Here is a 25796-nt window from a genome sequence, read left to right on the forward strand (position 1 = left end):
GGGAGGTGGGGTGGTGGTGTTCCCCCTTGACCCCTAAGCTGCCCAGAGGAGCTCAGTCTCCTGCCTGAGGGCACCTGTGAGCCAGCGGCAGAGCCTGGTGCCTGACCTAGCTTGTTCAGACTTGAACAGGGGGTGGTACTAGGTCCCAGCAGACTGAGCCCTTTCTAGATTAGAGGCCTGAAGCCTGCTGAGGTCAGGCCAGGGGAGGGCCGCTGTCACCTCCTGCTGGGCCGTTGCTCTTTGCGTTACTCCATCGAGGCTGAAATCCTGGGTTAGGAAGCTCTCAATCAGCACATGTTCCTTCAGCCAGAAAACTGTGCAGCTGAAAGCACAATGCTAATGGGAAAGTCAAGTTGGAAGCAGGTGCCCGAGATGTTTGTTTTCCTAAAATGAATATTTGTGCTTTCTATGATCAGAAGTGTGAGGTTTTTTTTTCCTAAACGATAAACCTAAAACACTGAATCAGTGATGACAGAACAAGCATGACCCTGTGATGGTGGATGCACCTGGTATAATGGAGTCCCAGGCCAATGGGAGAAGGTTCCATGACTTCTGGAGTGACTAATAATGGTGTGATGATGTCCCTGTGATAGGGACAGGTGACATTTTTTTAGGTAACCAGCAGGGGGCAGCACATGCAAAGAGCAAGCACTGGGTGTCTTGCAGCTGTGACACACGGGGTATGTAACACTCAATATTTTTTATAGGGTATTAAGGCAAGAACATTGATGCTTTGATTTTCTGAGTGGCCTTTAACGTGTTAGAAAAACTAACTCATGTGTAGTTAACTTATAAGCCACTAACCTTTTGGGACCTCTCACTGGATTGTACACTCTACCTTCTAGTTCCCCTGCACCAAGACGGGATCTGCATCTGTCAAATGGGGAGAGATCAATAGGCTAATCATTCAATCCCCCAAATGGTGGGGTTTTTAGACTGTGGCTCCCTAGTCAGGGAAACAGAAAGCACAATAAAGCTAAAATAAGAGTCTGACAGCTGATTCCCTTGGGTACTTGGGCTGCGGAGCCTGGCTACAATTCATTCATAAAACAGCCATCAATACCTTAGACGCTGGGGCCCTGTCCCCTCAGCCTCATCATCCAGATGGTTCCATGAGCTTCCCTTGCTCCCATTCTGTGGTGCAAACCCACAGGGTGAGTATGCCTGCCATTCCCCTCCAGGTCCTCATGGAGCACAAGGCCACCATCATCCAAAAGCACGCCCGGGGGTGGATGGCACGCAGGCATTTCCAGCGGCTGCGGGCTGCAGCCATCGTCATCCAGTGTGCCTTCCGGAGGCTCAAGGCCAAGCAGGAACTGAAGGCCCTCAAGATCGAGGCCCGCTCAGCAGAGCACCTGAAACGCCTCAATGTGGGCATGGAGAACAAGGTGGTCCAGCTGCAGCGGAAGATTGATGACCAGGTCAGTGTGAGGAGCTCCCTTCCCCGGTGTCAGGTTGAGTGGGGCACCAAGGGTATATTTGAGAGAGACCCGTAGCTTCCTCGGGAAATGACATGTGCCAGAGACTTGAGGAAGCCTAGAAGTCCTCGAGGTATCGCCCCACCAGTAAGAACAGTTCCTGACCATGGCAGGCAGAACAGTGGCCTCCCAAAGATGCACACATCTAAACCCGGGGATCTGTGAACGTTGCCTCACAGAGCAAAAGGGCTGCTCAGATGTGAATGACCGAAGGATCTTGCAATAGGGAAATGATTCTAGATTTTCCCGGTGGGCTGATGGGAGCACAAGGGCCTTCATGAGAGGGAGGAAGGATGGGTGGTGAGATTGAGGGGAGGAAATATGGAGAGGGGCAATGGAGGCCGGGAGCCAAGGAAAGCAGGTAGTCTCTAGGAACTGGCAATGCTGCAAGCAGGATTCTGCCCTGGAGTCCTCCCAACTCCAGAAATAATCACTGCTTTCAGGAGGTTTTAGCTTCTTTGCTTAAGGAAAGCTTAAGCTACTTTCCCACATCTGCTGAACAAAGAAGGAATTGTTAGCCTGCAGGAAGGGTGCTGGGCGTGGTATTAAGAGGGATTCAAGGCAAACACAGGACATGCTCCTGGGGGGCAGATACACCTGGGCGAAACCCAGGTTGGAATGAGGCTTGCACACACACACACACACACACACACTCTCTCTCTCTCTCTCTCTCTCTCTCTCTCTCTCTCTCTCTCTCTCTCTCTCTCTCGGGTGGCCCAGGTGGTCTGTCCTCCTTCCCGTCTAACTCCTTGATTCAGGGATGAGGGATAACTTTGGTACAAGTGGAATGCTGTGCTATGGGAAAGAATCTTCCTGCATTAGGACCCATGGCATGGATCCCATCATGACTTGTGGGTACCACTTGTGCCAGTCTGTGATGTGTGCTCTGTATTCACTCATTGAATCCTCACTTCACTTGCGGTCATTTCACAGATGGGGAAATTCTAGATCAGGCCACAGAATTAGGAGGTATTACAACCTAGGTTCTGCTCACAGCCATGATGAGGGCAGTGCTAGTTGTTTTTTTTTTTAAACTGCAAACACTGTCATCGGTTCTTTCTTCCTATAGTCATTGCTGAGTATGGAAAAGAGGCTCACCATCACCTGGCTCCTGCAGGATGTCAAGGTGACCCCAGGCCCAGGCTCTTGTAGCACCCTGGAGGGTTTCACTACTGCTGAGAGGAAAAGGGCATAGTGTGATGGTGTAGGGGTCTGAAGAAAGAAACCAAGTTGGGGCCACCAGCCATGATCTTGGAGGTGACTTGGTTTTACTGCACCTGTCCTATACTGGACACTTCTAAAACTTACTGTGACCCCAATAACAGGAATATAAGTAAGCCATTTTATACCTAAACCGGCTGTCCCAATGCAGGGCCTAGATAACAGTGGTGTGTTTCAGGTTTCTGAGAAGAGGTGTTACCCCAGGGCTGTGCTTTCTGTGTAGGTTCTCCAAGGTGCCTGTTCCACTGGCTCCTTATAAGGAATCAAGCAAGGCCCAGGTATAGGATGGGCTACACTTGATCCCTGCCCTGTCAGCCTGCAGCCATTGGCCAGGTGAGGGAAGAGGTCCCACCTGCTCAGAGGAGAGAGTCTGGTCTCTGGCCCTGGCCATGTGGATTAAACAAGTGCAAAGAACACCAAGTTTTTGGTTTTGCTTGATAATGAAAGGGTTGTTGATGACTGGCCAGAAAAGGCAGGAGTAGTCCCGGTTTGCCAGCTGACCTTGTGGGCAAAGAACACTGAGAGGGACGTGGAGGCTTTGATGCTGCCTCTGCCAGGATCCCTGTGTGCATGCTGGCCACTCTGACCCTCAGATTCCAGATTCCAGATAGGGCTGGACACTGACCTTGCTGATGGCTAAAGTCAACTTCAGAGGATAAAAATAAATCTAAATTTTACAATCCATGTGTTTGAACATCAAAGAGAAGCAGATTTAAAAGGACTTTTTTTTTTTTAAGCTTTTTGGCTTAAGTTTCCTGCTAACAAACATCTGTGAATAGTGACAAGCATTAGTCACCTGAGCAGGGTGCCCTGCATGCCACAGGTGGTCACAAGGGGTGATGAGATTCTTGCTTTCTCATGTGTCTCCCCATATTGCCTATGTGCTAGGCACTGTTCTCACATACCAACTCATTGAATCCTCACCACAACCCTAGGAGATCAATGTTAATATACTTATCTCAAAGATGAGGACATTGAGGCACAGAGAATGTAAGTAACCAGCCCAAGATCATACAGCTAGTAAGTAGCCTGTGTGGCATTGACACTGATGGGCTGCTTTCAGGGCATGGTCTGCCACCTCTGACCAAATTGCTAGATCTCTCACACTGCAAGGCACTAACCTTGGTTTGGGTTAATGCTTATATGATGGCATTGTCCTTAAGACTGGCAGGTATTTATAGTGTGTGCTGTGGGGTCAGGGGAAGACCCAGAGTCCAGGGTGCCTGCCACCCTGCTGTGAGAGAAGGCATCAGCATCCTCTTCCCTGCCAGCTCTCTAGAGCTGCTGGTTTTATTAGCAGATGAGGCCAACTGTTCAGCAATCTGAGTTGCTTTTCTTCTTGTGATTCTTGGAAAAGATTCAGGCAGCTGCTCTCTTGACACATAGGCAAGGTTCGAAGCTGGAAGGAAGACATGTGTGTGTCGGGAAAGACGGAGGCAAAGGTGTCCCAAGGTACTGGTCACAGTAGCATGAGGAAGAGGACCAAGGCCCAGGTCGATGGAGACAGTCCTGCAACAAGTACCCTGACCCCTGCCATGAGTTGGCAAGGGCGGAGACTGAAAGAGAAAACCAGGCTAAGGTGGCATCCCAGATGCTTGTCCTGAGACTACACCCCAACTGGAGAGGGAAGACAGATTCAGCACCAAGTTCCCAAGCAAGTGACATAGAGTCCTTTTGAGAGTCCCTGAAAGAGAAGAAGATGGTTAGGAGAATTTGAGCTGTCCATGGTGCTAAAACATTCTCCCATGATTTTCATAGCCTTCAGCAATAAATAGTCATTTCCTGGGACCATTTATTATAGTGCCCCTGGTATAGGTCTCATGTGATATTATTCAGCCAAAATGAGGGAGCCCATGAACTTGGCCAAAAGCCTGGCTTTATATCGGCACATATGAAGAATAATTTGGTCAGTTGAACTTACAATTTTTAAATGGGAGTCAAGTTTCTTATATACTTATAAATATAAGGTGGTATTTAAATGCATTTTACATGGAAAAAATACAAATCTATAGATTGTCAGCCTTTGAGTCAGTCTGATTTCATTATACTTAATAGGCATTCAGTTACCATGTGCATGTTATAAGTTACAGCTTTATGGCCTTTCTGTGCATCAGAAGTAGGGGGCGATGCTAGTAATCCATACCAAATAGGACTTGTTGTGAAGCTTGAATGAGTTTTATACGTGAGCATAGTATAGTGTGTGGCCTAAAGCAAGCACCCACCACTGGTAGCCGTTGTGTGGGGGTCATGCTGCTTTTCACTGTGCAGACTGTCTTGCAGTAATCTGCTTATTCCCCCCGCCAACCCAAGTCCATGAGCATTTATTGGAAATCACTCTGTACAGTTCTGGTTGTACACTGAACAAGGGGCCTGGTTTTAAGAGAAGTGTGGCTGAAATTCAGTTGCTGTTCTTCACCTGACCACGAGCCTTCCCTGGAAGTAGCATTCTTTGTTCCAATCTGTGTACCTCTGGGGCTATGCCCACCCACAGGGGAAACTGTTTCCCCGCCTTGAGGGTGGTACTTTCCTCCAGTTACACAAAGATGCTGCTCAGGCAGGAGAGGCCCTGCCATCACCTGGATGAACAGGCAGGTGACTTGCCCTTCACCCTGCAGAGACATTTCAAAATCTCGCCTGACCTCACCTGTGTGCCTCAGTAGCAGCAGAGCGAGCATCCATTCGGGAATTTTGAGACCTCCTAGGAGGACTAGTGTCTGCCTAGAACTCTCCAGAGCCATGCCCCCTAATGTCAGCAAAGGCCTTCACTAGTGCCGGGCACGACTGGGTCTCCAAGTGGCACTGACTAAACTAGCGCTGGCAATCTTAGCCTCCCAGCACAGGGAGGACTTGGGGGGCCCATGAGGGGTGCTAGGCTTGGGGCACAAACAGGAAGCCATCCCCTCCTGGGGCTTCCTTTCAGAAGCCAGACACTCAGAATACAAGGCACACAGCCTTGGAACCCTCAGGGGTCGTGTTCAGATGCAGTGGGATGAGATAAGGAACTTCCCTGGCTCTGCTGTGGGGACTCCCCCATGCACACCGTGAGCCTTGCAAGCCCCTCTCTGAGGGGCTCCTTATAGAATCCTGGCCAGTGAGGATCACCGGTGTATGCTGATGTTATCCAGGCAGCAGGCTAAGTGCTTTATCCCTACATCTTGGTGACAAGCCTCCAAGGTGTGTTTCCACCCATTTACATGTGAGGAAGTTGGGGTGTACATTCCTGGAGGATCAAGGGTAGAGCTGGGCTCCAGGCAGTCTGTCCAGCCTCAGCTGCTTGTCACCCCAACATTCCCTGAGCCTGGACTTGGGCGGTATTGGGATCAGGAGAGCTGGGCCTCCCAGAGCCAGGCTATGTGGCTGAGGTCCACAGCAATGCAGGGCATGCCTGTGCCCCCTGCTGCCTTCACATGCATGCCTCTCTTCATGCCCAACCTTCACCAGGGACCCTAGCCCTGTCATCCTTACCACCTTTGGTGATACGACCCAGGACATGCCACCTCGAGGTGAGAGATGAGCTAAGCCTTATTTCCAACCCAGAACAGAGAGGTCAGAGGAAACTAGTCCAGCCTGCCTTCCCCACTGTGCAGAGACTCTCAGCCTCCATTGGCAACCCCCAGGAGGGTAGTTTAGGCAGGGACAGTCTTCCTAAATAGACACCAATTTTTTCCTCGGCATGAGGCTGACAGCCAGACCAGTCATAGGGAGCAGGTTGAGGACCCCACCTGCTGCATGCACATGGACAGTTGCTGCCGACGCCCCAGCCCCGCAGTCCCACGGCATGTCTGGTGTCCAGGCTCCAATGGCCTTTCTTTTACTTTTCCTCACTGCTTTTTGTGAGGTCTAATTTCTGATGTAAATTAATCATTGATTCCCACTGTCCTTGCTTATTGGTATTTTACCCAGTATCTATTCTACCTGATGCTCCTGTAGAGGACAGCAATGAAGAATAATCGATGACTATTTGCTGTTGCCTGCTTATTTGGAGAGCCCTCCTTCCTCACCACTACTCTTTCATGCTAACTACTTTGGACTGTTACTCTTGATTCTGACAGCCACAACTCTGCCCCTCATTTACACTTGGATTTGACCCTTGCACTAGGTTCTCAGGGTCCCAGGCACACAGGGAAACGTGAGTGGGTTGGTGATCAGGTACCCAGTGAGCCAGGCTCACATCAGGTGCAAGCTCCGCCAGGCATCAGTCTCCCGACTCAGAGGCACCCCAGGGTAATCTAGCCTGACAGGGGGCAAGAGGGATCCCAAGGCCCCTTAGAATAGGTATGCTAAAGGGGCCTTTGTCTCAGAGCTGGCGATTAGGTTGCAGCGTTTTGTGCCAGCAAGTCCAAGGGTGGGAGGGCTTGGTGTGAAAGGACAGAGAAACTTCAAAATCCAAGACTGCAGGTCCAGGGAGCCCGCTACATCATTCCTACAACTTCCAAATCGGATGGAAGGATCTGTCCACCCAGAGGAGAAATCAAACTGCCATCAGCCAGCTTCCAGCTCTGAGAGGGCTCATGAAAGCTCCTTGAAGTATTTTTTGATCCCAGTGCTGCTATTTTTTGCTTCCCTCTGTTTTTCCTGGGCTCAGAGTTTTGTTAGGGAGATGGCAGGCGAGCACTCGAGCATGTAATGATTGTGAAGTTTAATTCCACCTTGAACGTACTTTCCTATTGCCTTCACTCTGCCTTTCCTGGCCCAATAACCCTGTCTTTCTCTTCCCTCCTCCTTCCCTTTCCCCATTTTCTGATTCTCCACAGAACAAAGAGTTCAAGACCCTGTCGGAGCAACTGTCGGCGGTCACCTCCATGCACACCATGCAGGTGGAGAAGCTGAAGAGGGAGCTGGCGCATTACCAGCAGAACCAGGGGGCCGATGCCAGCCTGCAGCTGCAGGAGGAGGTGCAGAGCCTGCGCACGGAGCTGCAGAGAGCCCACTCGGAGCGTAGGGTCCTGGAGGATGCCCACAGCAGGGAGAAGGACGAGCTGAGAAAGGTATGCCTGAGCCAGAAGGGCAGGGCTGGCTACCCGCTTGCCAGTGCAGCACCCCTCAGAGACCGTTTCTTCTTCAAGCTGGGAAAACACCATGGCTTTAATGGGGCTCATACCCACAGAGCAGCCATCTTCCTGTGCTTATACAGAAAGTGGCCAGGTTCTGGGTAAGCCAGACAGACGTGCCCATTCACTGAACAAGTGTCAATTGAGCTTCTGCCGTTGGCTACACCCTGTCGTCTCTTGAGAGGGATACACAGCCTCTGCCTTTGTACATCTTACAGTCTAGAGTTATTCTTTGGATCTGCTGAGGCCTGAATACTGTTGGCAAGAGAGTTGTTACAGAGATCATGATTGCTCTAGGACTTGGGGGCAGCTTCTAGATGTCACTTCCCATCCATAAGAGGTCACTGTGCTTTGGGGAATTTGCCCAAGTTTGTGTAGCCTTCGCTGCTGTTTGGTATGCTTCCCCATGAAGTAGACTTCCTAGGATCTGCCCAGCAGCCCCAAACATCAGGACACAAATGATCCCTTCTCTAGGCCCAAGATACCTGTTCCAACCAGGAAAGTCCCAGAGTGCCACTAGAGACCCCTCTATGGACTTAGGACACAGCTGCTGTCTCCCCATCTCTGTAGTGACCTACAGGCCACAGGGAAAGAGCACATTATCCACATGCTTAGCACTCCTCACTGGAGAAGTCACAGTGGGTTGAGAGTCTAAGGAGTGGGAGATTCAGTGTTCCTACATTAGTATTTCAAAATTAGGGCAGACTGAATGCCGACACAGAGGGCCCTGGAGCAGGCCTCAGAATCCTGACCTCGTCCCTACTTCCTCATGGTCAAGCATTGCAGGAAACCTCACTGGCCTCTATTACCCGTGTATATGAAAGTTCTTCCAGATCATCTCTAAGGCTCCCTCTGGACTTGCACTGGCTGATGCCGTGAGGTTGTGTTTGGCTTCTAGAAGGAATAGAGGACCTCAACTCTGTCTTGGAGTCCTTTGTCCTCTGCTACCCTGCCTCCCTCTCTGGCCTCAAACCTCACAGCTGAGAACCGCAGATTCCCATTTGAGATGAAACCTGCAGAGCCCGCTCATGCTGGACTTGCCTACAACATTTTCCCACCCCAGGCATGACTCCTGCACCATCAGCCTTTGCCTTCCCCCCAGATGTCGGGGATTTCCAGGGTCAGAAGTGAGACCCGGATGGGTGTTAGGCCCAGAAGAATGTCAGACACAGGGCTTGACAGTGCAGGCAGCCCACCCTCCCAGTGGGTTGCTTTGAGGCATCACAAAATCCTCTGCCCAGGTAAACCACCTGCCAGCTTACCCACCATGAGGTCTGGAGTGGGCTTCCTCCTTTGGGATGAAGCATGTGGTACCAGGCTACAAGCCAGTAACCATCAAATCATGGAATTGTGCACTTGTACTCTGCTGACGCTTGGTGCAGATGAGTGGGTAGCCCTTCTGTGTAAATAAATACAGGAAGGTGGACTCCAAAGGCAAAAAGAAGAGGTCAAGATTAGAATTGGGAACTTGAGATTTGTGACCCTGGGAGGAAAGACGGCTCCCTGCACATACATCTAAGTCAGAGTAGACACCTGGGAGGTCTGTTCACCTCCACAAAACCAAGATCTCTCCTATCTCTGTCTCCCCAGGTTGCACTGACCCATCCCTGCATTCCCTGTTTCCTGCTTAACAGTGCGATGTGGAGATTCCCAGCACTTTTCAAACATCCAGGTCTCCATCCAAAGGGGCATAAACATTGTATCATGAACATTTTCCTTGGCAGAGCAAAATACAGAAAGCAGATTTCTGCCTTCTCTTCTTTAAAAAAAAAATTGCTATTTCCTAGGAGTATATTGGCTTAGGTCTTAAATAAAATTACGGCTTAAAACTGGCAACAAAGCAAGGATTCTGCAAGGAGAACAATAGGCAAAGAGCAGAGAACCTTTCTCTGACTCCACACAGAAGCAAAACCTAAGTTGCAAAGACTCAAGACACCACCATGATCCATTAAGTGGATCATCTTTCCAAGGAAGGGGTTGTTGGTGGGGGGCAGCAAAAGTAATCATTCTTTCTTCTTGAGGGTCTACTACAACTTTTTTTTCTGGTGGTTGGGGGAAGGTAGAGGGGCTAATTTCTTCGTTTCTGTGCCTAGTCAGGGTTTAATATTTTTTAAAGGCTCTGTGTCCAATCTTAACAAATGCTGAATAATCAGACAGTTGGCTTCCTGCTAGATGTGTCCAGGGGCCTGCTCTGCACTGAGCAAGATTGATGAGACCAGCAAAGCACAGTGAGGGAGCCGATGACTGCTGGTGGATGTTTAATTAATGAGTTTGATGTTTCTGTTGGCAGAAGCAGCAAATGTTGTATTGGAACTGGCATCCTGGAACATGTCAGCCCCACCCGATGGCTTTAACTGGGAAGCCACATGGCTGCACTGCCTCGGCCTGTGGGGACAAGGAATTCATATTTGTGTCCTCAGAGCCTAGGGCATCCCCACGTCACAGCCCAGCCTCATCCTTTTCTACTTAAAAAATATATATATATTCCTTAGGCCCCTCCACAGCATGATCCATACCTATGCCCTTAACCTCCTTCCTGTTTGTTATTTCTTGACACCTCCACCATCCCTATGCTGCCTGCTTTTGTGCATCTGTGCTGTTTTGTATGACTGCCATTTGGTGTCCCTGATGAAAGGGAGGCTCCCAGGGCTGCCCTTGGCGCACAGGCAGTAGCTCATTATCCAGAACCAGCTCTGAAGGTTGTTTGGTGGTCATAGTGAGGCTTAGCTGGCTGCAAGGTTGCGATGGGTGAAGTGGAGCCACCAGCAGCCAGCTGCCTGACACGGAGGGGCCATTGGCATTTGCAGGCCCCAGGCCCTGAGCATGGAGAGTGGTACATTGTATCAGGTCATCAATCACAGGGACATCAGATGTTCTTTGATTACCTTGAGTGGTTCCAGTGTAAGACTTAAGTTTGAGATTTTTTTCAGAAGGAAGCGGAGGGATCTGCCTGGGTGATTCTTTACACTACAAAGATACAGAGCCGGACTTCTGTGGCAGCTAAGACTCAAAGTTGTACTCTCAGTGGCACAGGGTCCTGGTTCATGAGGAGGCTGATGGTTATTAGGAAAGCCTCCTAACCCACCTCTGTGGTGTCTCATTGCAGCCATCTTTCAGCAGGGGTTTCCTGACTGTTCTACACACTGGGGCAAAATTAATCAAAAAAGGTTCTTCTCATTCCTAGGGAGCTTACATATGGGGGATAAGAGGAGACAGATAGGCATCAAACCCAGATATCCATCATGTGCTATAAAGAAAAATAGAGAGTGACCTGTGGAGGGAGGAATGTGAGTCCTTTGTAATGGCCAAAGATGTCCCCACCGAGATGGCCCTGAGAAAAGAGGGTAAGTTGTGAGGTACAGGTGACAAGTGTATTAGATGTAGAACAGCAAGGAAGAGAAGGTAGGAGGGGAGGTCAGAGAGGCAGTGGGCCAGAGGGCCAGACCAGGAAGGACCTTCTGACCTCAGGCAGCATTAGCCCATGAAACCTCCAGACATGTGCAACAGTAGGTTCTGGGAGCTTGGGGAGGGGAGATCATCGAGGTGACATCTCCTGGGCTACTGTGGAGGTTTGTGTTTTTGACATTTTTAAAGTTGCCTCAATGTTCAAAGAATGTTGGTTTTCAATTCCTAGTTGTTTGCTTTTAAATTAATGCTGTGAAGCAGGCACATCTTCCTAGGGAATAAGACTTTGCTTTCCATTAACCAATTTCCAACTATCCTGACAGCTCACAAAGTAGCCCATCACTTCCTCTGGGCATCCTATATACAGTCAAGGTCCCTCTGCAATGGAGCATGCCATTGGTCAGTACGGAACATGGGTCATTTCCACTGGGTGGAACCAGAAATCTCCATTTCTATGACCATCAGCAAATACCATGGAATTTTATTGCAACAAGCTATAATCTTTAATCTGAGACAAGAATACAATACAGGAGGGACATGGTGTTATCTCTAGTTTTTGAGCCTCATTTCCTCCCTGTAACGTTTTGTTTGATTCAGGAATGCAGGTCTCTCGGTGAACTTGACTTTCAACAGGTGTTTACTGAGTGCCTGTGTGTGTCAGGTACTGTTCTGCACACTGGGCTTACTTGGAGGAAAAATTTACTCTTGGAGAATGAGCACGTAACTCTTCAGGAGTCTGTAGAATTAAAGATTTGTCTCTGCCCAGGGCTGTGCTTGTACAATTTCTTCTTAAGGCAGGTGCAGTGTGTGGAAAGGCAGGAAGTGGAATGCCCAGAAAAGGGGACCTGCACTCCTTTTGCTGCACAAACAGAGGGTTCATTCTGTAACCTTGTGGGCCCAGGAAAGAGGGGGCTTTTTCCCACAAAAAGCTGGACTTCACTGGTGCCAGTCTCTTTGGTCCATCCTAAAAGATGATCTTGCTGAGTTGCTGCTGCTCCAGCCTGTGTTCTGGTTCACTCTTTGTGTAAACCTTTGGCTCCCAAGAGCTTCTTGTTCTGATAGTTTCATCTTTGTGATTTTTTTTCCCCTCCAGCATCTTCATTCTGTCGTTCCAAACCTGGAGTTTCCTCCCCTGTCCTCAGGATCCAAAGTCCTCCTCTCTTCCTTAGGTTCAGCTCGGCCCCCTCCCCTCCTCCATGCACTCTCCCCTCCTCCATGCACTCTCCCCTGGTCCCTCACCTGGTCCCTCCTGCTGTTGAAACCAGTTATGTGAGGCTGACTCTCAATTGTTCATTGCTGTTTCTTCTTTGTCTCCCGAACTGTCAGGAGACAGGTTGCCGAGTGGTTCAGAGCCTAGGGCAACACCCAGACTGCTCAGGGAAAGCCGTGTACACCCCTTCCTGGCTGTGTGTACTTTGGTGAGTTCTCTAATGCACCTGGGCCTTAGTTTTCTCGAAAGCAAATAATGGGGCTGGGAGTATAGCTCAATGGTAGAGTACTTGCCTAGCATGCATGAGACCCTGGGTTCAGACACCACACCATGGAAAAACATCCTACCCCAGAAGTGTTCTTAAAAATTAATGCCTGGGATATAGAGGTAGTAGGAGCTCAATAAATGTTGGCTTATTTCCTCAAATCGTTGCTTGGAGGTCCATCCTTATACCAGGGCTTCTGAGCCAGGGGTCTGAAACCTGTTGTGACTCTCTGGCCAAATACTTCCCTTTCCTAGAGCAGTGAGAGCCCACCCTTGACTCGTGCAGGTGTCTAACAGCTGTGTATCCCAGGTCAGCTCACATTTTGTCCAGTACTTCCTGCCACTCGTCTTTTTCTGCTTCTATTCTCTGCTTTAGTTCCATTTCCCATTGACGAGATAACCCAACATTGCATTCATTTAGAATGTTGATGGTCGTTTACATTACACTCAGAATGGGCAAGTAACTCTCTCGCCAGGACTTTGTAGGATTAGAAGTGTCCCTACCAAGAGCCAGGGGCTGTAACTTTCTACCACCTGGGAACAGATGACAGATGAACCTTTCCTGATAGGCATTGTCCACTCAATTGTCAATGGTTTTCCACTAGAAATCTTGCAATTGACTTTTTACAGTTCAAATATTCAATTGAAAAGACAAAAGCATATCGCTAGACTTGTATCTGAAGATTCAGTAGCAAAGGCAGTTCTTCAGCAGATGGCTGGGCCACTTGATTCATTTAACTTAATAGGGACCAGATTAGCCCGATAGGTACAAGACGCCATCCTCCAGGTGTTGGTTCTGATGAGCTATTCCAAATAACCTTAAAGAAGCAGCATTCCAAATAAATCTGCTTGCCAGAGTTAAGACTACTTCTTTGTTCCCACTTTCCCTGCAAAAGGAATTGCTGCAGAGTAGTGTTTAATGAGTCCTGAAGCCTAGTAAAGGTGCCATCCATCATGCTCAGGGTTATGTTCGTTCTTGTTCTGTGTGGCTGAAGTGTCTTACTCCACCTTGCATCCCTGACAGCCCAAAAAGGGAGCCATTTGGCTGCAGAAGTTCATCCCTACTGCACCTGCCAACAAATTCTCCATATGCTGGCTGACTGGGAAGACAGCCTGGCCCCGACCCAATGGCTAGGGAAGCTTTCTCTGACCTCCCTGGGCATGGAACTGGGTGTGGGATTGTCTCTGTCTGAGGCTCACTAATGATCAGGGGAGTGGACCAGTCTCCAGAATTCTTTTAGGCAAGAAAGAAAATCCCTTGATGCCACTTTGGTGCATGCCTTAAAATGGCCTGCATTCCTGAATCAAACAAACCCCCCCAGAGGAAAAAATGAGGCTCAAAAACAATAGGCAACATACATGACCCTCCCTCCCTTACTATGTTCTTGTCTCAGATCACAAATCACAGGTTGTTGCAATGAAGTTCCATGGTATTTGCTGGTGTTCATAGGGATGGAGATTTCCGGTTCCATCTACTGGAAATGACCTATGTTTGGTGCTGACCAATGGCATGATCCATTGCAGAGGGACCTTGACTCTCTATAGAATACCCAGAAGAAGTGATGGGCTACTTTGTGAGCTGTCAGGATAGCTGGAAATTGGTTAATGGAAAGTCTTGTTCCCTGGGTAAGTCTGCCTGCTTCACAGCAGCTGGGAAACCTCAGGCCTTGGTGAAGGCAGAGGGTTCAGCCTTGTTCCTGGTGGGTCAGGTCTGGGATCTGAACCTCCTGCCATGGCCCAGGACTGGTGTGGTGGGCATTACTCTGCTGCAGGTATTACTTTGTAAAGGCACATATTACGAGGTTTATTCCACAGGGTTTTCAGTTCAACTTTACTTATTTAGGAAAGTGAAGGCTGTTTTAATTGTGTGTCAAGCTAATTTAAAGGTGCTCATAAAGTCGTGGAGTGGTGAACAGCCTGATGGATAGCAAATTAGATGAAGAGCATTGTTTCCTTTGTACGTTTCCTAAATTGAGTTATTTGATGAAACAACCTATTGTAAATGTTTTAGCCAATAACAAACACATTTGTTTTAGAAAAGAAAAAAAAGGGAGACCTTATTGTTGACTGAGGAAAACACAGGTTCTTAATTCTGTCTGCAAGGCTCATGTGTTCATTCAGCAAGCGATCAGTGCTGGCAGTGGGCTGGGTTCTGAGGATCTGCAGCCTGGTGGTATGGTCCCTTGCAGATATGGTTCCTTGGTCCATGCTAAGGTCTCTGGTCCAGGCTGAGCAGGTGGTCCAGGAATCGGTGCAGTCTGGAAGCTCCGGAGGGATGCATGGATTCCGTGAGAGCAGGCCAGTGGGCATGGCAGCTCCCCGCAGCCTCAAGAGTCGGGAAGAGACTTCCCAGAAGAGGATACATGGAACTAACTAATGAGAACAAATTAACCTGTAAAGTATGGGTTCTCTTTGAAACCTGCCGGAGGAACAGGGGAAAGCCCAGGCAGGAGGAAGGGGTGGAGAAGCTGGGCCTGCTCAGATGGAGTTAAGAGTAGAAGTTTGTGAGATGGCTTTTCCCCCTTTGCCTTGAGGACATTCTGGTTCATGGTCCTTCAGTCCACCCAGCCATGAATTTTCCCACTCCCCCTGCTCCAACCCAGCCTCTCAACTGGGAGTCCTACCCTTACTCCCCCAAGCCTTTGTCCTGGGACACCCCACTTATGAGCCTGACGAAGAGCTCCTGTGAAGGCTTCAGGATGTGTCCTTGTCCTCTCCCTTTCCTTGGAATTGCATTACAGGAATGGCTCTCACACAGAAGTTTTGCTATGGGGGGACACAGAGCAATGTCTGGAGACAGTCTGGTTGTCACAGATGGGGGGTGGTATTCTGGAGCCAGGTTTGCTGCCAAATATCCAATAATGCACAGGGCAGCCCCCTCCCCCAACAGGGAATTAACAGTGTGAGGCTTAGAAACCTTGCTGTGTAGAGATGGTTATATCCCTTATCAGTTACATTATATTTGTGGTCTGTCCCTCCCCCTGCTGGGCACTGAGGGCCATGATTACAGATTTTACTCACCTGGCATCCCCAGCCTCCAGTGAGGCTCCTGACACAGGAAGGCAGGTCAGAAAAATGCCCACGGCTGAGTGGCATGACCTGTGTCATCGCTTGGACCAGAAGTAGGCTGGTGAGCTGAGTGGCACAACCCCTCTACTTGTACATTCTCAGTCTCGGCCACTTCTGTACCTGCCCCCATCATGAAGTCGGGCAAGAGACTAAAGTGTGTCTAGGTACAAAACATCAGTCACATTAATTATCAGACAAATTGTCAAAGAAGAGTAACACGGCTGTAATTATGTGCACGTGTCCTTTTTCATTTGATCACCTGTAGAGAGGAAATTTCCCCTTTGCATGACTATTTGAAGGAGCGTCCCTGTTTATAGCTGATGAGGAGAGCAGGACTGCTGGATGTGAGCAGTAGCTCGTAACCTAGGGTAGTGTCAGGATGACCTGGATGGCTTTTGATGTGCTCTGACACCTGTCAGTCTCATGCCTGTGGCTTGGGGCAGAACCTCCAGAAGTATGCTTCTGGGACTGAGTTGAGAGAACCAGCATCCTTTTACCTGGTCCTATAAACAAATAGGACTTGAAAGGATTGGTGTAGGTAGTTTTGGGCCATGTTTTGAATGAGAGTGAAAACTCTTAGGAAATTTGAAGACATTTGATAGTGTTGACAAAGTGCTTGGAGTTCTTTTTGCAAACCCCTGTCAATACTGTGTATCTTTCTCTCTACGGGGCTTTACAGAACAAACCTAATACACGGCCACCTGCAGGCCCGACAGCTTCTCCGAGGAAGCTGTCTTCTGAGCCCCTGTGGGAGGGCCAGGGACCTGGCCCCTGGGCTCCAGACTTGTTAACATCTGGGCAGGGCTGGAGGGTGTAGCAGCTTTTCTTGTCACTCACCTCTTGGTTTTTTAAAGCCTGGAGTGGAAGGGAAGAGCTGGGAGGTGTTTCCCTGACGGCAGTGGGCGGGTCCTCAGAGGTCTGGGTGGTCATCTCCACTCCACTCTGATGTTGGTCATCGCCAAGGTTGCTGTCCCAGGAGGTCACCAGCTCTCCCACTGGGCATGTGCTAGTAATTAAGCATTATTATCCTGAGGATGTTATTTTTGACACACTTTCTACACAGATGAGGAAGAGTCCTCTGGAAGGTAGCTGGAAACGATCTATACCAGAGAGAGTGGGGGGGTCCTGGCTGTGTCCCTCAGCAGAGTACACTGTGCTTAATAGGTTGGTTGGTTTGTGAAATGATTCTTTTGACTGCCTTCTTTCAGGTATATAATTCATTGGTTTTAACTAAATTCACAGTTTTATAACCATCACTATAATGATTTTTCACAATCATTTCTATAGTAATTTTAGAACATTTTCATCACCACAAAGAGGAACTCTAAAGCCATTAGCAAGCACGTTCCATTTCCCCCATTCTAGTCGATCCCTAACCTACTAGTCTCTGTAGATTTACCTCTTCTGGACATTTCATATAAGCAGAATCATGCGATATGTGGTCTTTTTGTGAATGGCATCTTTTACTTAGTATAGATGCAATACTTCATTCTTTATTACTGAATAATTTCATTGTATGGATCAACCATGTTTTATTCATTTGTTGGTGAACTTTGGGGTTATTTACACTCTTATGAATAATGTTGCGCTAAACATCTTTGTGCAAGTTTTCACATGGGGTAAGTTTTTTTCTTTTGGAGTTATACTTAGGAGTAGAATTTCTGGGTCATGTGACAACTGTTTAACCTTGAGGAAGTGCCAGACTATTTTTCCAAAACTGCTATACTTTTAAATTCCCTCCAGAAGTACAAGGGTTCTGATTGCTTCACATCCTTACCAATTCTTATTACTGTATAGAAATTGACTCAAAGACAAACAAGATAAAACTGTAAAACTCTTAAAACATAGGGAGCAAGTTATAGTATAGCCATCCTAGCGTGTGAAGTAGCATCACATTGTCGGTTTGGTTTGCATTTCCCTAATGACAATGAGATCTTTTCAGTTGCTGTTGGCCATTTGTAAGTCTTTGGAGAAGTGTCACCACTTCTCAGCCTTCTAGCTAAGATCAAATATGTAGAAATGTGGGTTCCAGTCCTTTGCCCAATTTTTATACCAGTTTGTCTTTTTATTGTTAAGCTCCAAGTGTTCTTTATATGTTCATGGCACGAGTCCTACATCAGATATAGGATTTGCAAATGTTTTCTCCCATCTTTTCACTGTCTTGATGTTTTGGATGCACAAAAGTCATAAATTTTGACACTCCAATTTACTCTTTTGATGGTTTTGGTGTTGTATCTAAGAAAACCTTGCCTGATCCAAGGTCACAATGACTTGATCCCTATGTTTTAAGAGTTTTACAGTTTTATCTCGTTTGTCTTTGAGTCAATTTCTATATGTGGTGAAGTAGTGGTCCAACATCATTCATTTGCAAGTATAGATATCCATTTTACCTTGTACCATGTAATGAATAGACTATTCATTCCCTAATAGAATTGTTTTGGCACTCTTGTCAAAAATCAATTGACTGTCAACGTCACTGTGACAGTTGTATGTCATTGATCTGCATGTTTTTCCTTATGCCAGCACCACACTCCTGAGTACCATATATTATAGTAAGTTTTAAAATTTAGAAGTGGAATTCCTATAGCTTTGTCTTTCTTTTTCAAGGTATTATGCCTATTCTGTAGATTTTCCATATGAATTTTAGGGTCAGCTTGTTAATTTCTGTGAAGAAGCCAGCTGGGATCTTGATCCTTATGTTGCATTTGTAAATAAATTTGAGGAGTGTTACTATCTTAACAATATTGTCTTTTAATCCATTACCTCAAGGTTTTTCAGTTTATTTAGATCTATAATTTTTTTCAACAGTAATTTACAGTTTCATAACACTTGAGCTTTTTCCTAACTATTTTTGGTGCTATTATAAATACACGAGGGATCATTTTTTCCTGTTCTTTCAGAGAGTTGCAGACCTGGAGCAAGAAAATGCTCTCCTGAAAGATGAGAAAGAACAGCTGAATAACCAAATTCTGTGCCAATCTAAAGGTAAGGCCCAAAGCCCTTGAGTTTTGTTTGGATTTTAATCTCTTTCTCTCTGGTTTTCCCCCAAAGACTCCTAGACACTGCAGTGGAGGAAGGGCTTGAATGGGGGTGGGGTGATCTCTAAGTTCATGCAGTGACATTCGGTTTGAAGAGAGTGATGCCAAGCAGCCTCTGCTGTGTGGCCTTGGGCAGCTTCTGGATTTATTTCTATGCAAACTGGCCAGAGGACAGAGCTCACAGGAGGAAGATGCAGAGGTGAAGGGCTAAGGCTGGAGCTTTTAGTGAGCGCCCTTGTGCCGTTAACATCTACCTTCAGCATCCACAGTACCTGTTTCTGTTATCTAGTGGGTCATCTGTTAATGGCTGCTCAAGCAGAGGTCTTGGATTAGACCCCAGGTCAGCCTCAAGTACCCACCAGCTCCTGGACTGTCATCCACTTGGCTGTGGAGGGCCAAAGGGACCCCAGTTCTGTCCCCAAATCTGTGTGACCCAGTCCCCGGCCTCCATCCTCAGATTCCTCATCCATATCACCAGGCAGCCGAACCACATGACCTCACGGTGCCATCCGGCATAAAATATTGTCACATAGTTTGTCAATTTCCCCTTAAAAAAGCTTCCCTTGCTGTGTCGAGCTGATCAAGCTTGGCCAGGACAAAAGCCCATCTGTGTTGCTTCTTTGCCTTTCCTCCTTCCCCAGCCTCACTTTTGGCTTAATCTCCTCCAACCTCCTGCACTCCAGAACCTAAAAAATCAGGAATAGGGAAGGAGCTGGGAAGCAGCTTCAGTTCTGCCAGGAATGCTACCCACAGTTGCTGGCAGTTGTCATCGAGGCAGGTGGATTATCCAGGCTCCTCTCGCCCCACCTCCAGAAGCAGAGTTGTTTCTTCTCCCTTTTCTGAAGACTTAGGCGAGAGTGATGAGCTTCCCCTGCTTTGCAGTAGGTGAGGAGTTGTGCTGGCCATCAGGTAATGAGCTCTTTGTAGGCTGCCTCCTGACAATAGAAAGCAGGCAGCAATGTGTGTGAGGGGGTCCACTCAGATGGCAGCACTGCAGCTCAGTGTGCCTGCATTCCAGATGAATTTGCACAAAACTCCGTGAAGGAGAACCTTCTGATGAAGAAGGAGCTGGAGGAGGAGCGTTCCCGGTACCAGAACCTGGTGAAGGAATATTCCCGGTTGGAGCAGAGATACGACAACCTGCGGGATGAGGTGACCATTCTAAAGGCAAGGAGGGCAGTTCTGCAATACTGGCCCCTCTGTCTCCCCTTTCCAACCTGGCCTTATGGCCTTTGCCCTGGTGCACCTGACCCACCATGATGCTCAGTACACATGTGCGCACACAGCAGGCCTCTGGTGTCTGTACTTGCATTCATGGGAGGAACTGAGCTGGGAGGTTCCTTCCTGGGGATGCTCTTTTTCCAGGGTCAAGGTTTTGTAAAGATCTCAGGAGCTGAGCTAGGTGCTATGGCACATGACTATACTGCCAGTGACTCGGAAGGCTAAGGCAAGAGGATCACAAGTTCAAGGTCAATCTCAGCATCTCAGTGAGACCCTGTCCCAAAATTTTAAAGTGCAGGTGATGGGGTCCTGGGAATGTAGCTCAGTGGTGGGTTCAATCTCCATCAAGTATTATGTGATGGCTCCTGTTTCTTGTTCTAGGAAGACTCCTATGTTGACACAGTAATGGTGTGGGGGCTTTAACTTGGCTACACTGGAGTATGTAATAGTGTGTGTAGCAGAGAAGCCCATGGGCCTGCTCATGCCTCCTCTCTCTCATGAAAAACAGTGTATGTGAAGCATTTTCATATTTCAGGATTCATCATTCTTTACCCCATGTAAACATTCCCTCAAGTCATGCATCTCAAGACCAAAAGACTTAATTGCGTAGAAGCCAGGAAGAGAAGCTGAATAGGAACTTATATAGAAATCTGCAGTCTTCTTCTAAGCTCACTTTTCACTATGAAATCCAAAGCAGATGCCAAAAAATAAACCCAAATATATTTTTAAATGAGCTGTACAAATGGTAAATCTATTTTTGATTGTTTCTATTCTGATATGCTCCACCATAAACAAGACTGGTGCGGCAGTTGAAGGGAGGGATTGTTTGGGGCAGCCTTCCCCCAGCCCTTTTTATTTATTTTGAGACTCTTGCTAAGTTGACCAGGCTGACCTTGAATCTGTGATCCTCCTGCCTCAGCTTCCTGAGTGTTCTTTTTAAGAGACAGCCTGGGTGTGGGACCCTTTACATATTTTGAGGACAAGACTGGGAATGACGAGTCGTTCCCCAAGGATTGTTCAGAGAAATAGGCCTTGGCATTGTGGGTTTGCCTGCCATTGAGAGACCAAGGAACACAATCCTTCCTGCAGAGCCACGCTGTCTTCTGTCATGTTGATGACTAGCTAGGTGGATGACTAAGAACTACAGGTGAAGTCTTTTGTGGGAATGGCTCTACTTAGCCATCATTTTGAGAAACGGTGATACCTATTCTTGCTGACAAATGAGGCAGGAGCAAATCCAAGGCATGCTGCTGCTTAAGTTAGTTCTTACTAATAAATGAGTTCATTATGACATGTCCCATTTCTTTTTCTGAACAGCAAACCCCAGGTCATAGGCGGAACCCATCAAACCAAAGTAGCTTAGAATCTGACTCCAATTACCCCTCCATATCCACATCTGAGATCGGAGACAGTGAGGATGCCCTTCAGCAGGTGGAGGTAGGTGAGAGGGTTCTTGGTGGCTACCCCACCCCAGAGTGAGTGTTTATTACCTGTGGTGTTGCCTAACAGACCAGCTGTTGGTGGTGACCAGAATGCACTGGGGCTCGTCCTGGAGAAGCAAGATCACTGGGACTGCAGTGGACTTACAGATCACACTCGGCTCGGGCTAACATTTTCCGTGCTGAGCAGCCTGTAACTTCCCTAATTCTCTCTACAGAAGGGAGGGAGGAAGGTAGATCCCTAGTTCCCCTAACAAAACTAGGGCAGAGGGCTGAAATGACTCACTTAAGAAGGCGAAGTGATTAAAATAGGTACAGTTATTACCCCTCCCATTTAGTAACGGTGCATATGGTAATATGAAAAAGTACAACACAGAATTCTCCCCTCCAACTTAGAAGCTGGGTAACTCAAGAATAGTGTGTGAAACAGAAATGTGCAGGGGTGTCTCTTTGTGCTGATAATAGCTCTTGCCATCTTGAAGTCAAATACCATACAATATGTGTTGTGTGTTTCATTTTATCAAAGATGTATAGGCATATGATTCCTCTAGTAGGAAGATAATATAAAGCAGGTGCAGGTAGACTTGGGAAAGAGACTGTTACAACTAAGTGTGTTTCCAGAAAGTCTGTGTCATATGGATATAAAAAATAGTAACAAGCCAGAGAAGGCTCTGCCCTCATGGAGCTTATCTAGTGGAGAGTTAGACAGTAAATAGAAGAAAAAACATGCAATATAATTTCAGGTACCACTAAGTGTTATGAAGAAAAGTGAAAGGTGATAAAGACAGAAAACAGTGGAATAGAGGGTGGAGGGAGGGAAGAGATCCTCAGCAGAAAGTCTTCTGGCTGTTGTACAGTTCTGTGGAGCTTGCTATATGCACTTGGTGAGCCTTTAATAAATGCTGGCTTAAGGCCGTTGTTTTTGCTCTTGGGGGGGTCTCGGTCTAGGACACTGGGAGCTCCATTTGGACTGAGCTGCTGGTGCACTGCCCAGTTTGCTTTTGCCTGTTTCCACACAGAAGCACTGCCATCCCAGGTCTGCATTCTCCAAGGAAGCAAGACCTATCCAGTGACAGCTAAGCATGGAGCGCTTATTAAATGAGGGTGGAACCAGATCATATTGTCATGCATGCACATATGTGAACTTAAAATGTACTGCACATACATGTACAGTCTGTATTCATACACATTACCCAGTCACATGCCTGCACACACAAATCTACACGTAACAGAACCCTGGAGGGCAAATCTAGGCATGAATCTGATAGGGGAAAAAAATCTAGGAAATTGATGCTTTAAGATCTGTTTGAGTTCCATGGCAGGGCTCCATTTTAAGATGCAATCCTTGGGTATTACTGGGGATGCTTTGGCTATGAAATTTTAAGCTCCATAGGGTCGTCTTGTTTGTTTATTCCTGCCTCTTAGAAAGGTTAATTTCACTGAAAGTAAGAGATAGTTAAAACCTCGTTAAGCCATTCATACCAGTCCCTATTTAAGGAACAAGTGATTATGCTGCCTTTGGGGTCAGCATACCATGGCCATTAAACATGTCACTGGGCAGGCAGTGCCTCTAATACTGTTTATGCTAGAGGTGATGTTTTTGGTAAACAGGCAGGGTTGCTGTTTGCAGAGTTCCTTTAAGTCTCTCCTAAGCTATAAAAAGCCCTAGTTCTAATAAAAATAATATGCAAAAGTAGTCTTAAAATGTCTGAATTCATGATAGCTAAGGCCCAAACTGGGCTACCCTTTTACTGCCATCTGTTCTCTAACCCAAAATGTTAAAAAAAAAAAAAAAGTCTTATTTTCTACTTGGTCAACTGGGACTAATAACAGTAACCATTGGTATCAACCAACCCCTAGCATTTCTTCATATCTGCACCCATGCATTTATATGCTCTGGCTCAATCATCCACAACCTAAACGACGTGTTGGTTCCATTTCAAGATGCAATCCAGTGGTGGCTGACAGCATATTTACAATGATTAGTAAAGACATTGATTCTTCATTAGGAAGCATGATATCCTGAGTTTTACGGTTCACTTTCCAGGAGTGAACTCTTTTAGCTTCCAAAGAAAATGAATGTGTCTCTATCCATGTGTTCTTAAAATATGGGATTGGTCATTTTAAGTGGCCAACAGGAGAAATGTAAATGGCTGAGACTCAGACGTTAATCTAGAGAGAGAATTATCCTGGAGCACCAACTGTAATATGAGCAATGCTGGTTGGTTGGCGTGGACTTTGTATTTCAGGCACAATTGATGTTTGGGAGGAGCAAGGAGACAGGTGGCTGATAGGTGCTGTGTGCTCCCAAAGGCGCTTGGGCCATGAAAGCCTCTTTTCCCTGCTCCCTTCCTTTGCAGGAAATTGGCATGGAGAAGGCAGCCATGGACATGACAGTGTTCCTGAAGCTGCAGAAGAGGGTGCGGGAGCTCGAGCAGGAGAGGAAGAAGCTGCAGGTGCAGCTGGAGAAGAGAGAGCAGGACAGCAAGAAAGTCCAGGTGTGTGGCAGGGCTAGTGCGACCCACCTCACACCTACCAGAGCTCAGGTGGCAGGTGTGACCCTGTGGGATCATGTCGGGGCTGAGTTTCAGAGTACATTCCCTCCGTGCTGGAGTCGCACTGAGTCTCCTCTACCAGTGCCCATGACACCCCGCTGGGCAGGATGCACTACCCAGGGTCCCCAGGGCAAAGGCTTTCCACTGGGAAGCTGCAGGGGGATCTGGCATTTTGTGCCACTTACAAAAAGGGGACTCCTCCTCATTCCAGGAGGATTGGGGCATGCTGTGAAATTATATATAAAAGTCAAATTTTGTCAGAGAAAGCCAGTTGCCTTTTCATACCTGGACTCTGGCATGGGCTTGAGCTCGGCCACCTAGTCAGGGCGGCCCAGAGGCACAGTCACTCGCCCTTCAGTGCCTGTGGCTGTACCTTTGCCATAGTCCTGATCATCATGAGCCTCTTTAGTCTTGATGTTATTTGAAATTTTGTGGCCAAGAATTAATCATTCTCTGGAGGACCTATTAGGTGCCTGTGCCAGCACCAGGCTCGTGGAGGGTACACAAAGTGTGTGTTCGAGAGGAGATGAAAATGTCAGCAGTCCTCAGCCATGGAGGATTTCAAAATCTAGTTTGGGAGTAGCAGAAATAGATTGGTGGAGAGTAGGTGATCAACTGAGTAGTGCTCACAGGAAGGCAGAGTGAGAACAAGCAGGTTGGTGCTGTGGCAACAGCAGCAGGAGGTAAGGGCCACTTTTTATCTCTTCAGGGACAGGCACACCATTTTTTGAGATATAGAAATCCACCTCTCAGCTAATGGGTCATACCATTAGCTGACCTCACGGTCTTCCCTTTCCATCCAAATGTGGCATTCACTCATATCTCTATTGCTATCAAATTCTTGGGCGTTTTGTTTTACTCAGCAGTAAGTGGAGAGGGAAATCTCGCTGATGGATTTAGATCTCTCAGGTGGCTTAGATTCAGAATGGAGAAAGGATTAGGTTTATAAATGACTCCTTCGAACATAAGGGAAGCCGCCTTGACAGGTAGGTGCAAATCAGATACTGGGCAGACGCCCCTGGACTCCGCATGGGTTACTGAGTTACGTCCCAATAAAGTCATCAGTTGAAAATGGGTCGGATACAGCTGACCTGTCAAATACCCGAACTTGGCAACAAGGTCCACTGTAGAGCCTTGGTTGTTTCCCCTCATGGTCGTGGGGCTGACCTGGAACTGTGGCATGCTGCCCAGCCCAGTGTCACCAGAGAGTAGCTGGTGATCACTTGCCTGGGAGATGATCCAAATTCAAAATTTGAAGTACACTTTCTGCTGAATGCATAGTGTTTTCATACCATCATAAACTTGAAAGATGATAAGTTGGCCATCATCAGAGACTATCTATACATGAAAAGCTATGCAGACCACACCAGACAATGCCTGACAGAAGTTCCTGACCTCAAACTTGTGTGTCATTGATACCAAGTAAAAGGGTATCTCTTTCCTTGAAACATCTCACTGAGCAAGCATTGGAATGATAGGCTCACACCCTAGTGCTGTCATGGGTCTTGGCATGGTTTTTAAAGAGAATGTCCTTGTTTCCAGCAGCTTAGTAAGAAGGGCAGGCATGGGGCAGGGAAGAGGATGGAATCCCTCTAGAGCCCCTGAGATGAAGCTTGTAGAGATCAGGGTCCTGAGTCTGCCCTCCATTCCCAGAGGAATCCTGAGCTACCAAGTGTTTTTGTTTTTCTGGAGAGAGATGGCCCCAGGTCCCAGCCATAGAGGTCATTCCTGAGCAAGAAATAGCAGGGAAGTCTGGGATGTACCCCAGGTGTGGGCGCAACTGAGCTTCTGCAAAGGTGGGTCCTCTGTGGCAATGAGCCAGCTGCCAGTTCATTTTGACCTCCC

At 47.5% G+C, this 25796-nt stretch overlaps 1 protein-coding gene across 7 annotated transcripts in view; it reads left to right on the top strand.

Annotated features, from left to right (window-relative positions):
- Positions 1-25796, top strand: part of Myo5b (myosin VB) — a 301342-nt gene that overhangs the window by 236102 nt on the left and 39444 nt on the right. For 5 of the 7 annotated variants that reach the window (XM_078030049.1, XM_078030051.1, XM_078030054.1 and 2 more), the window contains 6 exons: positions 1182-1421; positions 7454-7687; positions 18599-18683; positions 19755-19903; positions 21275-21394; positions 23757-23894. In XM_078030049.1, the coding sequence (XP_077886175.1) occupies positions 1182-1421; positions 7454-7687; positions 18599-18683; positions 19755-19903; positions 21275-21394; positions 23757-23894 (966 nt within the window). The remainder of the gene's footprint in view (positions 1-1181; positions 1422-7453; positions 7688-18598; positions 18684-19754; positions 19904-21274; positions 21395-23756; positions 23895-25796) is intronic. The other 2 variants (XM_078030050.1, XM_078030052.1) reach the window with 1 other exon arrangement.

This window comes from Ictidomys tridecemlineatus, chromosome 13 (assembly GCF_052094955.1).
Source record: "Ictidomys tridecemlineatus isolate mIctTri1 chromosome 13, mIctTri1.hap1, whole genome shotgun sequence".
NCBI lineage: Eukaryota > Metazoa > Chordata > Mammalia > Rodentia > Sciuridae > Ictidomys > Ictidomys tridecemlineatus.